Source organism: Desmodus rotundus, chromosome 2 (assembly GCF_022682495.2).
Source record: "Desmodus rotundus isolate HL8 chromosome 2, HLdesRot8A.1, whole genome shotgun sequence".
Classification (NCBI taxonomy): Eukaryota; Metazoa; Chordata; class Mammalia; order Chiroptera; family Phyllostomidae; genus Desmodus; species Desmodus rotundus.
Window position 1 is genome coordinate 90,466,817 of NC_071388.1, and position 18,209 is coordinate 90,485,025.

General features: G+C 39.1%; 1 protein-coding gene across 1 annotated transcript in view; it reads right to left on the reverse strand.

Moving 5' to 3' along the window:
• Positions 1-1,998: 1,998 nt before the first annotated feature.
• CCDC80 (coiled-coil domain containing 80) overlaps positions 1,999-18,209 on the reverse strand; it is a 34,921-nt gene continuing 18,710 nt past the window's right edge. The window contains exons 4-8 of the mRNA XM_024578179.4: positions 13,668-13,804; positions 11,909-12,057; positions 6,154-6,257; positions 3,762-3,842; positions 1,999-2,553 (exon numbers count right to left, since the gene is read on the reverse strand). Of these exons, the coding sequence (XP_024433947.2) occupies positions 2,207-2,553; positions 3,762-3,842; positions 6,154-6,257; positions 11,909-12,057; positions 13,668-13,804 (818 nt within the window). The 3' untranslated portion in view covers positions 1,999-2,206. The remainder of the gene's footprint in view (positions 2,554-3,761; positions 3,843-6,153; positions 6,258-11,908; positions 12,058-13,667; positions 13,805-18,209) is intronic.

Genomic DNA, 18,209 nt, shown 5'->3' on the forward strand with positions numbered 1-18,209 from the left:
ATACTTTGTATTTTACCAGATTATAAAATCTGAGGACATTTACCAATCACATCTTCCTTTGGAGGTATTTTGGTTCTTTCACTGAGCTATAGCTAATTCTACAGTGCTCCAAGACTCAGCACACTCATTAGAGAAAGGACAGTTTAGATGCAGTGCTAATTATTAATCTCAGGGACAGTGAAACCAGAAGAATGATTGAAAAAATACTCTGAGGTTATAAAAAATGGTCATCTTTCTTTGGTTGCAGAAGCTAGAAGCTTATTGATATTATTCTAAAAGTAAATTTTCTATTTCTATCCAGTTAATTTCCTTAGGAGATGAAACTTCGTCATTATTATATTTCCTAAAACTGAGATTATTTGGGCCTCCTACTTAAAAACTGTCTCTACATCACCCTAACCAGGCAGCTCAGTTAGTTGGAGCATCATCCTGTGCACCAAAAAGCAGGTTCTAATCCCCACTGCAGCACGTTGTGGGAGACAACTGATGGATATTCTTCTCTCCCTCCTGGCTCCCCCCTTTCCCCCCCTCTCTCCATCTTTCTCTCAGATGAGAATTTAAAAAAAATCTTCCCTATATCATTTAAAAAGCAATGATATACTTTTTTTTGGGGGGGGGATTTTAAGCTGTGCTTTACCTTGGCATAAATTTAAGAGCAATACACATCTACCTGGCTCTCCCCCTTGCACTTGTCTAGCTGATGGTACAGACTGTTCTAGAAAGAGGGAGGAGGAAGCTCTCCACCTTGGAGGAGAGATGTGTTGGGAGCAAAATTTACGCAATAAGAGAACTGTGTTCTAAAGTCACTTGAACTTTCTGGACCCCAGTTTTCTGTACAACAGGAAAGAATGAATGGCCTTCATGAGACTGAGGAGCAAAGCAAGGGATTTCTCAAGCTCACTGGATCACAACTTCTACTTATACTATAATTATAACAAAGTACAGATGATGTGAGGACAGATTTGTGCAAATAGGCACAGATAAGTTACCAGCTAACACTCACATGTGTCTTGAATGCAGTTATTTATTGATGTCTGTGATCATTAGAGTTAATAACCAATACAAAGATTATTTGAAGAATTAGTTATCATTAATAACAGTGGCAAAAAAACCAAGCATCCCATTTTTGATAGAGGCTGGCACCGTCAGATGCTAATGCCCGGGAATCTGACTGACAACCGCAGAGAAGCTCATAGGTATTAGCTGGTAATATTACTTGTTAGTTGTTTGCTGATAAAAGAAAAGTAAGAAAGAAGGGAGGGAGGTAAAGAGGGGAGGGAGGAAGGAAGAGCATTTAGTCACATGTAAAAAAAAATAAATGTTCTTTTTCAAAGAAAATGATTATATTTGGATTATATCTTATGTGTTGAAAACACAAAAGAACTCCTAGATATAATCTCCTTCTTTGTAATTTTATTTTACATAGTCCAGTATGGTCACAGGCCCATTAGCAAGTAAGTACAGGGGTTCATCTGTGAGGGATCAAGGTTTTCCATGCCAGGAACTCCATGGTACCTGCTGGAACTCTGTCAGTATCACCTCTACCGACAGTGTCGGATTCTGCTGGTGATTCAGGGGTTCCTTTTTCCTGCTCTATCTCTGAAAAGGCACAAAAGATAACAGAAACAGAGCAGGAAGTGGCTATGACAGAAAAGCTGGTTCACTGGACTCCTGTGGTATCGAGCCTCATGAAAAAAATAATGATATAAAGAAAGTAGAGCCATCTTAATCATTTTAGACTGATATTTCAAAAAAGGTTAAGAAACCATTTCTTCCAACTGTTCAGATGTTTCCTGAAATTATGTGCTGTGATCTTTAATTTTCTTTATCATAGTTTTTACTTACCGATTAATACCAAAAAAGTAAATGAGAGACATAAATACTTATTCTATAGACTCTTGTATTCCAAATCATGTCCATCATGTAAGCGAAGAAAAATATCCATTTTCAGGACCATTATTCAGCACCACATCCCCTCCAGTTAGAGAAACAAACAACTCTTTTACACATCTTTATGTTGTAAGGCTTCAATAACAACTCATGAGTAGGTGAAGGTTTGCTATTATTTAATCTTGGAAGAACACAGAGAGAAAGGAAGAGGACGTGGGCAGTGTGGAATGTAGGCAGAACTCCTTTATGTAGCTGGCCACGTGTGGCTTGAACAGCTGAAGGGAAAGTGGCTGGGGCTACGGTTACATATTTCTGTTCAGTAAGGGTATCCATGATGGTAACTGTCATGATGACGGTAGTCATCCTGGTAACCATCCTGGTAGCCTTGGTGGTAACTATGGTAACCATAGCCTGCATACTCATCTTCAGGGCAGCGCATCCCCAGTGACTGCTGAATGGCCATTTCCTGTCTCCGGAGTTGCATCGAATCAATTAAATCGTACACAATCACCATGGACCACATTGGGGAAGGATACCAGGATTTTACATTTCCATCTTTTCCAACTAGAAGCATGGAGAAGTACTCAGGGCTCACTTGAAAATAGTTCCGGATGTCTTTCACCAAATGGGCTGGTACATCTTCTCGCTCAACAACAGAGCTCCCTGGAATAGGGTTAGGAAAACATTAGGGGATTAAAGAGTCAGCACTCAGGAAAACAAAATAAGAGATCCCTGCGAGAGTAACGACAGGACTCATGAGTCTATTCTCTTTGGCTCAAAATCCAACTAAGGAAGTTTGCTGGTTTTTCCTACTAGAAAGTAAATGTCCCTGTGTTCTGCAACATTATTAGCATCAAACTTTGGGGCACGTGAGCTCTCTTTCATGGGAACGTTGCAAGATATAAAACCAGTCCTTTAATTTCATCCTGGCAGGATCAATTTATTTAAAATTTGTCACTAACAAAGGTTATATTTTTATATGCCTGTTTATTCCCGATTAGCTTAGTTCTTTGCAATTACAATTTTTCTTTTGATGCTGTTGTCTGTACAAAAAACCCCTTATTTTATTGTCAAAGGTGAAAAATACCAGTTATGTCAGAGCTGGATAAATGCATTTAAACTATTATGATTAGTGACACTGTCCAGCATTGTGCCGGGATTTTATGCACATTTTCTTATGTAAAGAGCCTGATATTGGAAGGAAGGGCTAGATGTGCCTTTTGAAACCTTTAGTAGCCAGTCATATTCTTTCAGCTTCTCAGAACCTTTTAGTAAATGTCCATCTGTTGAAAGGGAATCAGTAAGACATAACCTGTGGGCCTCATAGTACTATTGTGAGAATTAAATGAGATGACAGATGACAATGTTTTGTAAACCACAGAGTCCTATGTAGACAAAAATCGCTAGATAAGAAAGTGAATGTTTTTATTATCACTTATGAATGATTTTGTAATAAAAACAATGTTATTTTTTTCACTCTACTTCTCCTTCCTCTACACACATACCATGTGGGCATGCATGCACACACACATGCACATCCATGTATGCAAAGGAGATGGGGTGTACCTTAGAGCAGGGGTGTCAAACTATTTTCACCGGGCCACATCAGCCTCGTGGTTGCCTTCAAAGGGCTGAATGTAGTTTTAGGACTGTATAAATGTAACTGCTGCTTAACAGTTAATCGAGAGCTCAGTGCTGCTGGGTAGAAACAAGGTGCAGTGCTGTATAAAACAAGGTAGAGGGCCGGGTTCAGCCCTCGGGCCTTGTGTTTGCCACCTGTGCCTTAGCGGTATATCCACTGCTTGCATATAATTCCATATAATTTCACTGAACCTAACAGTAGTCCACACTGATAAAAAACACCACCATACCATTAATCGGGAACAGTTCTAAGACTCCTCCAATTTCCTCTCCAACGCCTAAGAGCTTCAGAATGGTTATGTGGCGCAGACCTGAGAGAAAAAAGAAAGCCATAGAATTGTGGGAAAAGACTCTAAGTCATCTTTTACTTCCAAAGACGAATGTCTTACAATTAAAACCTCTTAGAATATAACCTGATTAGAAAGAATCATCTATTTTTTAATTATTCCATAAGAAAACACTTAAATACTTTTAAAACCTTGAAGAAGACCAATTGCAGACTTTAAAATTAACAAAAGGGTCAGATGTTTGTTTTGGGTTTTGGGGTTTTTTTTGTAGATTAAAATAGAAGAATTTGCTCTTAACCTGTGACAAAACAAAAATAAAGTCATCATAACGTTAACATACCTGAGACGGTCTAACCCGATTAGTGTTTTGAAAAAAGTCACAAACTTACCTGGATCACTTTCAGAGGGAAAAATGAAGACCCCATCCATTGGGATTGTTAAAGAAATAATTCTGGCTTCCTCAAACAAAGTTGGTCGCTCAAGGGGCAGGTTCTTGTCACTTTTTAAGCGATAAGACGCAGAGAGGGCAAGTAGCTCTTAGGTGAGCACAGCTTGCTTCCACCCTCAGCTAAAGTTTCAGGAAAGAAGAGAGTCCGGCCTTGGCAGCTCATTGGGATTCTTTTGAAGATGAAGCACATGTGAAGGGTTCAGGAGAACGAAACAGGAGGAAGAGGGGGCTGTCCATTCACCCTGTCAAGACTTCATGGTTTAGGCAAGATCCCAGCCTAGTCAGGGTCATAACTTGGATAATCTGAGCGCTGATGGGGTGTGCTGTCCTGGGGAGAAAACTGAAAGCCACTCCTGAGGTCTCCTTTAAGGAAGAGCTTAACGCAAAAGGCTATTTCCAAAAAAAAAGTTTGTGGTATTTAATTTTCTCCCAGAAAAATGAGACATTCTGTTCTACATGTTGTTGAATTGTGTTTCCAAAAGGGAAGACTATGAATTTAATTATTCCTGAAAAACAAGATTTGTTCACATTTCCTGTATCTTGTAAACAAGAGTTTGCCTGTAGTAATGTGACTTTAGGTTCTGGATGGAGAAATTAAAAACACCACCTAATAGCTGCTGCAAAGATGCCTTTAGAAAATTAAGTCATGATTTTAATTATATTCTTATTGTGAAGGGTCATTAACTGCTTTAAGAACTTCTGTTTTTCTAGCACCATTGTGGTTATAAATAATTTAAAATATGCTTAAGAATAGTGGTACAATCAAATCTTATATATATTGATACAAAGTTTTAAATTACTAACCTTGATAACAGGAGTATAAATAAAAACTGAAATGTATTGATAATTTACATGTACTGGTCCACAGTAAGAACACAGGCTCTGTTAATGTTTTACAGAACTCAGCCCCTCCCCTTTGATAAATCAAGTACAGTTTTATAACTAACACATGATTCTTCTTCCCAATAGAAGCATCAAAATAGTGTTGATTCATCTATGTTGCAATAATGATTTTTTTTAAAACTGTGGCCCCTGTTACTTCCCCACACCCATGACTCTCTCAAAAATTCTTCCTTCGCACAAGTATATCTTAAATGAGATTTCAGTTGTGATTTTCCCTTTGGGAATTGCCATTATCTCTGTGGTTCATCATTGAACTTGGTAGTAGTTTTATGTACTATGCTGTGTAGAATTCCATTGTGTAAATGTACCATAGTTTTTTGATCCATGCATTTTACTTTCTATATATCCATATTCAAAATGATATTAGCTCTATCAGGCCACTAGACTAAAGCACATGTTAGTTTTCAAAACACTGGGCAACTTACAAAACCAAAAAACCAGAACTGTTTCTTTTTGACTTCTTGTCTTAAAAATAATGTTTAACAGATCTTGCAGTCTTCTTGGTGCCTTTTTAAAGGAATTACAATACAGTAAATGTGTTTCAATTAATATATTACTTTACAAAGCCATTTCTGCTTTACAAAAGACATTTAATTTGTGGAGAAGCACCCAGTGTTGGTACCGAAGAATTACCTAAGTGAATGAGGACACGCAGGTTTTAAAATCTTGAGAATATGCATACGTATGTGTGTGTGTGGTTGTCTATCTTACATAACACAGATCACTGCAAGTAAAGCATCGGGTATTTTCAAACACTGCAATAAAGAACCTGAGAGAGGAGAATGTTGAGAAAGAAAATAGACCCGGTTGACTAAGGTGCCAGCCTGAAAGCAACTTTATACTCAATATAACTGAGTAAGTGTCTGGGAATCTGCAGTCTGGACGGCGGAGTATTTGAATAATCTGAGCTTCTATGTTTCATTTTAGAGCTGACCAGGAAGAGAGTGGTGTGGGAAAGCAGTGACGACGAGGCTTCCCACTCACCAAAATTGCATGCCTGACCACTGAGGGCCGAGAGCTGCTGTGAATAGGCCCAGTCTTCATCATTAGGAGCCGAGATCACCAGCAACCGCCTCCTCCACCGGAACCTGGGAAAGAAGCAGGAGGCCACAATGACTACTTCGAACAATAGAGGCCAGTGTGAGACAGCAGAGTAACTTTCGCTGTTGGCATTTTCCTATGCCCAGAATGAAAAACACTGACTCTGAGAAATGTCTCATAACTCCTCAAAGCCATTAAACTGCATTTCCACATTTCTTGCACTTTTTCTGTTGTAACTCCACAGTCTGCCTACTGTGGTATTTGCATGATATGTCAGGCCCGAGTTTGGCCCCCAGGCCTGATGAGGTCACTCAGGAAGAGACACAGCTCTCAGACATCACGAGGACTGGCCAAAATTGTATGTCATATTGTAGCAGCAGAAATGAGGAATCAGAAGGGAACTGAGGAAAATTCAAGTTCTAGTAGAGATCCCCAAGGCTTCAAGGGGGGTTAAGAAATAATTATATGGATAAGAACTAGAGTAAGAAAAGACAACTGAATTTTAAGTAGGTGCCAGGAAGAAGGAAAATGGGAAGGTGGCTCAAAGGGTCAAGGAAGGTTCCTGGAAACACGAAGCTCAATTCACCTTCCTCAGTAGCTACTAGTTTTTCCAGAGGCAAGCACAAGTTCTGACATGGACCCAACTGTAGGAGTGAAAACCAGCACTTACAAAGTACCCCTCTGAAACAGAATGGGCTAAACCTATAGCCACAGGATTTTAGAATACATAGTAAAATCGCTTCTGCTATTACAGCTTCAACACAGCACGGTATTGGAAAGAGTTTTTGTCTTGTAGCCAGGAAACGTTTTGTCACTGCTCCTTTTTAAGTTCCTTAAGGATGTCCCTAGATTCATGTAATTCTCCATTTTCCCTTATCTCTAGAATCAAAAATAGCATCTACTTCAAAGAGCTGTTGTAAGACTTAAACCAAAGCTCACACATGTAAGGTATCCATGTGATGACATGTGTGTAAATCGTGTCTTCATCTGCAGGCTCCTGGATGTAGAACTTTTCCACTCTCAGACCTTGACGTTGTCTGTCTCACTGCTCTGTGATAACTGATCTAACCGTTGTGTTTGTAGCATCTCATAGTACAATTTCTGCACAACATGGCTTCCTCATGATAGCTCAGTGAGCACATGGTTATTGCCTTCATTTTACAGGTGACAAAATGAAGCTTAGAGAAGTGAAGTAACTTGCCTAACTAGTAAATCGAAGAGGTGGTACCAAAATACAGTTTTCTCTGACACGCAGGCCATGGTTTCCCTCATCTACCACCCTCAGTGATCCCGATGCCAGGGTCCCTGAAAGGGGAGGAAGGAGAGAGGGTACACAGCCAAGGGGAACTGTGTGGAGTTGTCTCAGATTCTGCCTTCACTAGAGAAGGGGTTTTGCTTTCTGCCTTCAGTGTAGACAACTATGGGCTGTTGAGCACTCACTGAGCTGTTAGCCAGCTGATTTTACTCATGGCTTCTCTCCCTGTGCCCCTTCCAGCCTCAGAGTGAACATGAGAGCTTTCAGCCCAAAGAAAATGGCCTCTTGGGGGAATAGTGGTTTGGGTGAATGAGAGTAAATGATAGTCTGATGAAATACAACCTCTAAATAGATGCCTGTAGCAAAGCTCGCCAAGAATTGCTTGCTGTGACATTACATTCGCTTCCTCTGCTTGTTTTTCTTCAAAGGGAAAGAAAAACTAAAATCTCCACTGAGGATAGGGAGATGAATGTGTTTGGCACAGAGGAGGAGAGAGGCGCATCTGAGACTGTCTGAGGTTTCCCGGGAAAAGGAACAGTGACTGCTGTTGGATCACAAACGTGGTCTCCTGCTCTCCCTGCTTCCTTAGGAGACAGGCCAGACCAGCACTGCCCCCTGGCCCCCGCCCCCCAGCCTCCGAAGCAGGCCAGCCTTCCCGGCCTCACATGGAGCCCTAGGGTAGCCTGGAGGGAGCTATTTTGGGTGAGGTATATTTTGGCTTGTTTACCTGTGTGCACCACTGGACACTGTCCTGATTGCGAGGGATGGGGTCTGAGACTCTGTGTCGCAGACACACCAAGAGAACGTCATTTTTTCCACAGTCCCTTCACATCAAGCTAAAAGCGCCCAGCTTGCGGCCTTGAAGGAAATAACATCCATAGGATGTAACAAGAGGTGTGCATGCGACACAGACCCTTATTTTGGACAACTTGTTTTTCTGTCATTTGAGTTTCTCAGTAAATAAAAGTTCTAGGAGCTATGGATATGTTTGCTTCTCTTGACCGGCATTCCAAAATTAGTGTGTGTTTGCCCACTTTCTGGGGCTTCTGTGTCACAGAAAGGTAATTATAGCCTGAAACAGATGAGTGCCGCTAAAGGTTAGACTGGCTTCTGAGTCTGGTCAGCTGAAACCAGGCTTAATACGCCCACCGACAACTCAGCAAATTTGAAGGAAAATTCCCATTTGGATACTGGTTTATTTATATAACTTTTATTTTAAAAGATTTCTTTTTCAGTTCTCTTTGCCTGGGTTTCAATTCTGGGGTGTTTACTCACCTCTCCCCTGATGACAAAATTCTCTAACTAGGAGCTGACTAACTGGCCCTGAGGCTCTTACTAATAGCCCGCATTTATTGATTGCTCACTTTGTGCTAGATTCTGGGCCATCGTTACCTTCGGTGTTAAATTTACCTTTTACAACAATCTTAAGAATAGATACGCTGATTTATCCTTATTTTGCAAAGAAGGAAACTAAAGCCCAAGATCACACAGCTAGGGAGTGGAGAAGCCAGGAATTAAACTCTGGGCTATCTTACTCAGGCCTTTAACTAATGTACCATTGAACTTTAAATGTTAAGACCAATGATAATCATCAGCACAGCGACTTTATGAGTTGTGCCCACAGTCACGTGTAGCCAGAGACCATCCACATTGTAATCATACACCATTCTGAATATCCATAAGAGATGAATGTTCCTGAAATAGTAATAAATGTAAGAGCCCATACGGGGTCTTAAATGCTAAGGAAAATACAGTTACATAGTGTAAGACCCTATCCAGTTCAAAAAACTTTAGATTCAAAATGTGAAGACAAGTCTTAAGAATCAAAGAGGTGACAAATTCAAAGCAGTGACTGATGTCCATGAGCACGGCAAGACTGTGAGTGAACAAAGCTGAGAGAATGTCAGATCTTCGTTTCAGGTTTGAAACCCACGACACAGTGATTATAAAAAAGACACGCTGCCTGGAGGTGGTGAGAAGAACCCCTCCTTCTGTCTGTGGCGAAGGGTGCCCTGGCTGGCCCAGACCCTTGGTTATAAATAGCATCAGTGAACTGGGTGGTGTCTGTTTAGAGGTGGGGCAACCTGAGTTCCCTGGGATGGCTCGGAAGGTCCGCGTGTTTTAGTCCTGAAAGATTTAGAACTGAAAAGAGAATGTTTTCAAAGAGTCAAAATCATAGTAATAATATATGTATATTTCTAAGAAGATCCTGGTTTTCTTTATATAATTTATGGTCTTCTGAAACTATAGCTTAATAAAATGACACCTTTAAAACTCCAAGTTAGAATGTGTAATTGAGTATTTGGTGTAAATGTATGGTTTTAAGTTGAAATCTCCCTAAGTGTATACAGTTATTGGAACATATGAGAGAACTTTGATTCACTGTGTTTACAAGATTAACGTATTAAATTTATCCAATCATTTGAGTACTCAGAAATTCTTTCAAGCAATTGAAACATATATATACATATATATATAAAATGTAAAATGTCTGTTTGAAGTAATGAAGTTGTTTAATTACTGAGTGTGCAAGCAACATCAAACATTATCAATGCCCCTTAAAATAGATAGCTAAAATTCCCTAAGTAATAAATAGAAGATTTAAAAGTCTAAATTAAATGGTTAAGGGAAAACTAAGATCAAAAATAAACTTTCAAAGAATATTTTGTGCAAGGAAGGAAAGTAGAAAGGAAGGAAAAGAGAAATGGAAATGGAAAGAAAAGGAAAGGAAAATAATTTTTAAAAAATCTTCAAGGACAACAATGAGCTCTTATTATTTATCTTCTAAGTCAATGCTGTCTAGAGGGATGACCTTGGATCTGAAGTTGATGTTTCAATGGCCCCAGGACTGAACAAGAAGCTATCTGCCCAGTGGAGTCCTAGAGCCCTTTCTCAGCCGCGAGAGAGGCATGAAGACTGAGATGAGAGTGAGGTCCCTGGGGAGGCACACACCCTCCATCTCCATCCGAGAAACTGGCGTTGCACTGAAAATGTGGATGAAGGGAGAAACCTCAGATTCTTTTTAGCTTGGAAATCCTGTGATTTTACGATTATCTTCTTTTGCTTCAAACTCTGGGCCTTTGGATCCAAGACTAAAATTAATTCATTTTACATTTTCAACAGGAGTACTAGATAAGAATGTGGACTGTAGGAGCCAGATTACCCTGGGGCCACTGAGTCCTAGAGCTGACACTAGCTGAATGATGAAAGTTAGTTATTTAATCTCCATTAGCCTTGGTTGACTCATCTGTAACATGACAACAGTTACAGTATTTAGATCACGGGATTGTTGTGCAGATTAAATCCAGCAAGGAAGACGAAGTGCTTGGCACAGAGGTGAGCATACCGAACGTGATCACAGCAACCCTGGGATGGAGGCAGGGCTGCTTACTATCTTTATTCTCATTTGCCAGTGCAAGATTTTTAACACAGTTTAATTTAGAAATGTAGGGGCAAAAAGTAAATTGCGACCCAAAACTTAGGTGAACAGGAAGTCCTATGCTCTTTACACATCACAAGGTTATCTCCTAAGAGGCCCAAGCCTCCTGAATCTAGACAAATTCAGATTATCCACTTCTCATAGAATTCTTGATTCTATGACTCGTTTATGGGGAATGTGCTTTAGAGACACAGGTAAGGAAGTTCTGCCTAGAGTGATACACAGTAAACCCCGAGTCTCCAAGCAAAGCTCCATTTCAGGAGCCCCTCAGCCACACAAATACAGATTGGGCAGTGTTACCCTGTGGCCTCTGAGTTTACTTGCTGTGGATGGAATTGTTGCAGCTTTGCACCTCCTAGGGTTCCCAAAGGCCCTGTATACTTTTCATCCGACATGGGGGATGGGACGAAGAAGGGAGGACATGGAGAGATTTTTTTTAACACTCTTTTCTGTATGGGTACAGAAAAGGGTTTCCCTATGATGGTTTGCAAAAAAAACCACTTCCCGGGGAACCAGGGAGCAGGGTCAAGAGGATTTCTCCCTTTGAAGTCCTGGTGGGGCCTTTGTTGTCCTCCACAGACTTGGAAAGAAGCAGAAAATCAAGCACAGTGTTCCAGATTCTGTTGGAATCTAGGAGCCTAATGAATACGTAAAATAAAAATGCGGTATACAAAGCCCTCCAAATTCACAGACTGAATAAATTAACCTTCACAGGTTAGAATTCTGTATTCTGTGCAAAAAAAAAAAAAAAAAGCAGAAAAGATTTATCCAAAGCTACCACACCAACATTCAAGCTTGGAGCTGACCCCAGCCAGCCTGTGACCAGAGCCACTTCCAACATGGCAAAGACTGAGCCCAGTGGTGGAGGGCTGAGAAGCAGACAAACCTTTCACCAGGGAAGGTCGCTGTCTGCACGCGTCAGCTCTGTGTTTCCTGGGTGTTGTCACCAGCTCACCCAGAACAGATTTATGCCTGCCCCCTCAGAGACTCTGAAGGTGATGTACCTGGATAGGAAGTTCTCCAGTGACTGCTTCTTGTCTTCCTTGCAAACAATGCCCTCCTTTTTCTGTTTTTCCATGTCTTTGATTCGGGACTGGAAAGTGTCGATCAAATCAAACACAGACTTCATTGCTATAGGTACCTCATAGTATTGCTGTTTAAGAAAGAATAGAAAATATATAATGTATAAGGATATTTCTACCCTATTCTCAAAGGATAGCGAGCCCAGGAGAATTCCAGGAAACTCTGAGAAAATCAGAGCCTAGAGGACTCAGTGATTTTTAAACTCTCTCCCATAATGGTACCTCTGCTGATGTTTTGAACTTCAGAATCCATGAAACAACCACCACTTACCTTTTATGAGGATTGCTTCTTAACTGCACTCATTTTATTGGAAAGCATCCGTGCCTTCCTCTCCACACATGTCCTGGATTCACTTCCCTACCTCTGGGTCTAAGCTGAGTCCTGTTCACTACACAACTGGAGAGACAGTGTAAAATGCCACATCTAACACAGGGATGGAATAACATGTTAAAATATCTTACCTGAGCAATAAGAGTAATTTTCCCCCAGCAGGAAGCCTCTTCTTTGGCCATTAGAAATCCACATAAACTCTTAGTGATTCACAGAGATTATTTTATTGAGTGAGCATCACTTAAAATTAGGTCATGTTTCCTTATGTATTCTCAGAAAAGAGCTGGGATCCAATGAAGGATAATGAAATTTGGTTTCCTGCTACCCACTCATCTGAACTCACAACAGCAACCTGAGATGGATTTGGAGGCTGGCTGAGCATAACGAGCATAAGCTGAGGAGGAGCCTGGACATGGCTACAAGCCCCCAGTGGGACATGCAGTAAACCACAGGATATGAAAGCTTCTGGAAACCTTAGAGATTATCTAAGATTAGAGGTTGGGCAGCACAAGTACAGTATGAACTTATGAAGGGAACTTTTTCCAGATCCAAAAAAATATTGCAAGTTGAATCCACTATTTGGACAGACAGCCTTTTCCCTGATGATTTTCACATCAGCATGGTATACTCTCTGTACATTAGAATGGGTAAGACAGTGGACTCTGGGGCCAGTCTGTGTAGATACGAAGTCCAGTGCTAACTAGCTGACGAGCAAGGTACTTAACTACTCTAGAGCTCTATTTCTTCCTCTTAGAAACAAAAATAATTCCTGTTATTTGTCTTGGATGTTTGAGATAAGGCTTATAAAGAGTTGAGGTGAGTGCCTGTCATATGGAAAGCACTCTATTAATAGGGTTAGTTATTTTTGTTTTATTAATTTTTAAAATCATTTTTCTTAGTTCAGAACCTTTGTCCCCAAGTATACAAAGAAAGTAGGTCTAAAACCTTACTGCTTTGTCCATGTTTGATCAGGAGTTAAACTTCTAGGTCCTTCCAACGTAGGTCTATGTTAAATCTGGTTTTCCTGAAGGCAGAGGCCAAATACTCTACCTTTTATTCCCAGGGCTTGGCACATCGTGCGCATTCAACAGGAGTCCAATGAATGCAAGACATTGATTAGTCTGAATCAAATAGCTGGGTCATAGGAGGTCATCCAACCCAGGCTTTTCCAGAGACCACATTTCTGGACACAAATTCTATAAACCAGCAAGGAATATTTAGACCATTTAAAACCCTTCCTGTTTACAAAATAATTGGTGTTTACTCATATGTCTAACAGACTCACTGACAAAAATTCAGAGTTGCCATTCTAAGGAATGGCACCACATTATCTAAAACAGCAACCCGTACCTTGACTTTGAGGTCCACGTCTGTGAGTACCATGAAGAAGTCATCATAGGTCATTCCATACTCTTTCCTCAGCTCGCCGATGAGATGCTGGTCTACCAAGTCCTCCTCATCCACCACTTGCATGGGTTTCTCATTATCTTAAGGCAAATGAAATGTGAGTAAGTATGGGTGTGACAAGATAGAAATCAGTGGGAACCAATGGCGGGAGACACTGGGCCTCCCTCTGGTGTTAATTAGAACAGCTTTCATTAGTTGTACATATTTGATAACATTTTGTTTAAACAAAAGTCTATATGGTGAATAAATATAGAAATGAATGAATAAATAAACTCATTTTGAAAGTCACTTTTCTAAAGATGACCAAGTTCCATTCTGCTCACTCTGGTTATAGTAAATCCTTAAAGTGAGAGTGAAGACTTCTGAGTCATCCCTGCAAGAAAACTACCACTTTACCCAGGTGTGAGTCATCGCCCTAACTCATGAGGGAGCTAGACCAGATATTTTTACGTTTTATTTAATTCTAAAACTTATTTTAGTTTTAGTTATTCACTTAGTCAAGTCTAAAATCTGCATCCATTCCTCCCTTTGATTACAGAACCACTCTGGGCCTCAGTGAACCGTGTCACTGCCACAGAGAAAAATGGAAACTCTATGTTCAAACCTGCTATCAGGTTCATTTTGGCTCCAGAAAAAAATTAAGCTATTGATAATACAAATTTTGAAAGTGAATACAATTTTAAGCAGTGTTACCAAAAATGGGAAGCATGAACATTGCAGCGCCTATGCCTGGAAAGCATTTTGGATATGATAGGACACTTTTATTTACTTCTCTCCCTTACAAGTCACGGTGTTTCCCTCAACTCTACTAGAATGTTTATCTGCAAAATAATACCCTCTTTTTTTAAAAAAATGTGAAAAGTTATAGTTAGCAAATATGTGATTGATAGATATATTAGTGATGAGAACCTGTCAGTTATTATTAACATTGTTACCCAGTGAATCGTAGTGCAGAAGAAACCACCACAATTTTGCAGATAATGAGGTTATATGGCTTGAGTACCATTGACTATTATTCTTGTATTGTTGCAGAATAAAATGCATATTATGACTTTAGTCTTTGTTAGAAACAAAAGACAAAACATGCACATGTGAATATACGTAGGAAAGGTCAAGCAGGGCATACAGCTGTTAACAAAGGTTGTGAGGAGAAACAGAATTTGTCACCCCCAAATATGACTTTTTGGGATATTAATTATTTTAGGCTGGTTACTTATAAGAAACAAGACTCAGGAAAAACCTGTTACTTCTCCCTAACTGCCTAAAGAATTTCGATATTTCTGTGCTATCAATTGTTACTTCTCCTCTTTTACTTCTAATTTTATTTACTTGGGTCCTCTCTCTTTTTTTGATGAGTCTGGTTAAAGTTTTGTCAACTTTGTTTATCTTTTCAAAGAACTAGCTCATGGATTCGTTGATCTTTTGAGCTGTTTTTTAGTCTCTATGTCATTTATTTCTGCTCTGATCTTGATTACTTCCTTCATTCTACTTTCTCTGGGCTTTGTTTGTTGTTCTTTTTCTAGTTCTTTTAGGTGTGGTATTAGGTTGTTTATTTGAGATTTTTAAAATCTTTTTTAGGTAGGCCTGTAATGCTATGAACTTCCCTCTCAGGACTGCCTTCGCTGTGCCCCATAGGTTGGGGTTGTTGTGTGCTCATTTTCATTTGTTTCTAGGTACTTTTTTATTTCTTCCTTGATCTCATTGTTAACCTATGCATTATATAATAACATGTTATTTAGCCTGTATTAGAATGATTTGGGTTTTTTTTCTTGAGGTCGATTTCAGTTTCAGGCCATTGTGATCCAAGGGTATCCTTTATATGATTTCAATATTCTTGAATTTGTTAAGGCTTATTTTGTGTCCTACCATGTGCTCTATCTTTGAGTATGATCCATGTGCATTTGAGAAAAATATACTTTGCTTCTTTGGGGTGAAATGTTCTATAGATGTCAGATAAATCCATTTGATCGAGAGTGTTGTTTAATGCCACTATATCCTTGTTGGTATTTTGTCTGGAAGATCTGTGCATTATTGATAGTGGGGTGTTAAGATCTCCTTCTATGATACCACAGAAATACAGAAGATTATAAAAAATTACTATGAACAACTATATGTCAAAAAACTGGACAACTTGAGTGAAATGGATAAATTTCTAGAAACATACAATCTTCTAAAATTGAATCAGGAAGAAGCAGAAAACCTGAGTAGACTGATAACAACTAGTGAAATTGAAGCAGTAATCAGAAAACTCCTAGCAAAAAAAGCCCTGAACCAGATGGCTTCACAGGTGAATTTTATCAATCATTCAAAGAAGAACTAACACCTAGCTTTCTCTAAGTATTTCAAAAAATTCAAGAAGAGGAAAGACTTCCAAACTCTTTTTATTAAGCCATCATTATCCTAGTTCTGAAACAAGGTAAAGACACAACAAAGAAAAAAAATTACAAGCCAATATCTCTGATGAACATAGATGCTAAAATTCTCAACAAAATATTAGCAAACTGGACCCAGCAATACATCAAAAAGATCATACATCATGATCAAGTGGGATTCATCCCAGGGATGCAAGGATGGTACAATATTTGCAAATCAATAAATGTGATACATCAAATAAACAAAAGACAAAAATCACATGATCATATCAATAGATGTGGAAAAAGCATTTGGTAAAATTCAGTACCAGTTTATGATAAAAACACTCAACAAAATGGGAAAAGAGAGAATATACCTCAACATAATAAAGGCCATATATGAAAAATCTACAACTAACATCATACTCAATGGGCGAAAACTAAAAGCTTTCCCCCTAAAATCAGGAACAAGTAAAGGGTGTCCACTTGCACCACTTCTATTCAACATAGTATTGGAAGTCCTGGCCACAGTTATTGGACAGGAAAAAAAGATAAAAGGCATCCAAATTGGAAAGGAGGAAGTAAAATTGGCATTATTTGCAGATGACATGATCTTGTACATAGAAAACCTGATAGGCTCCACCAAAAAACTATTCAGCTTAATAAATGAATTCAGCAAAATAGTTGGATACAAAGTCAATATTCAGAAATCAGTGTCATTTTTGTATAGTAACAATGAACTATCAGAAAGAGAAACTAAGAAAAAAAATCCCCTTTACTATAACAACAAAGAAAGTAAAGTACCTAGGAATAAATTTAATCAAGGAGGTAAAAGACCTGTACTCAGAAAACTATAGAACACTGAAGAAAGAAATTGAGGAAGATACAAATAAATGGAAGCATATACTATGTTTATGGATTGGAAGAATTAACATCATTAAAATATCCATACCACCCAAAGCAATCTATAGATTCAATGCAATTCCCATTAAAATATCAATGGCATATTTCACAGATCTAGAACAAATATTCCAAAAATTTACACATGCTTTATATAAAAATATATAGAAGACCAAAAAAGACCCCAAATAACCTCAGCAATCTTGAGAAAGAAGAACAAAGTCAGAAGGATCACAATACCCAACATCAAACTATCCTACAAGGCCACTGTAATCAAAACAGTCTGTTATTGGCATTAGAACAGACACATACATCAATGGAACAGAACAGAGAGCGCAGAAATAAACCCACATCTTTATGGTCAATTAGTATTTGACAAAAATGGCAGAAGCATAAAATGGAGTAAAAATAGCCCCTTTAGCAAGCAGATGGTGCTGGGTGTCTGGAATGGTACACGCAAAAAAATGAAACTAGACCACTATCTTACACCATACACCAGAATAAACTCAAACTGGATAAAAGTCTTAAATATAAGTTGTGATACCATAAAAATCCTAGATGAAAATATAGGCAGTAAAATTTCAGATATCTCAAATAACAATATTCTTGCCAACATATCCTCTAGGGCAAGGGAAATAAAGGAAAAAATAAACAAATGTGACTATGACAAAATTAAAAGCTTTGCACAGCTAAAGAAACCACCATCAAAATGAAAAGGGCACCAACTGCATGGAAGAACATATTTTCCAATGATACATCAGACAAGGATTTAATCTCCAAAATATATAAAGAGCTTATAGGACTCAATGCCAGAAAGACAAACAATCCACTAAAAAAATAGACAAAGGACCTGAATAGACACTTCTCCAAAGAGGACATACAGATGGCCCATAGACATATGAAAAATGTTCAACTCGCTAGCCATCAGAGAGATACAAATTAAAACCACATTGAGATATCTCTTCACACTTGCCAAAAGGGCTATCATTAATAAATCAACAAACAGCCCTGGCTGGTGTAGCTCAGTAGATCGAGCACAGGCCTGCAAAACAAAGGGCTGCTGGTTCGATTCCCAGTCAGGGCACATGCCTGGGTTGCAGGTCAGGTCCCCATTTGGGGGCATGTGAGGGGCAACCACACACTGATGCTTCTCTCTCTCTCTTTCTCCTTCCCTTCCCCTCTCTCTAAAAAATAAATAAATATAATCTTTAAAAAATAAATCAACAAACAACAA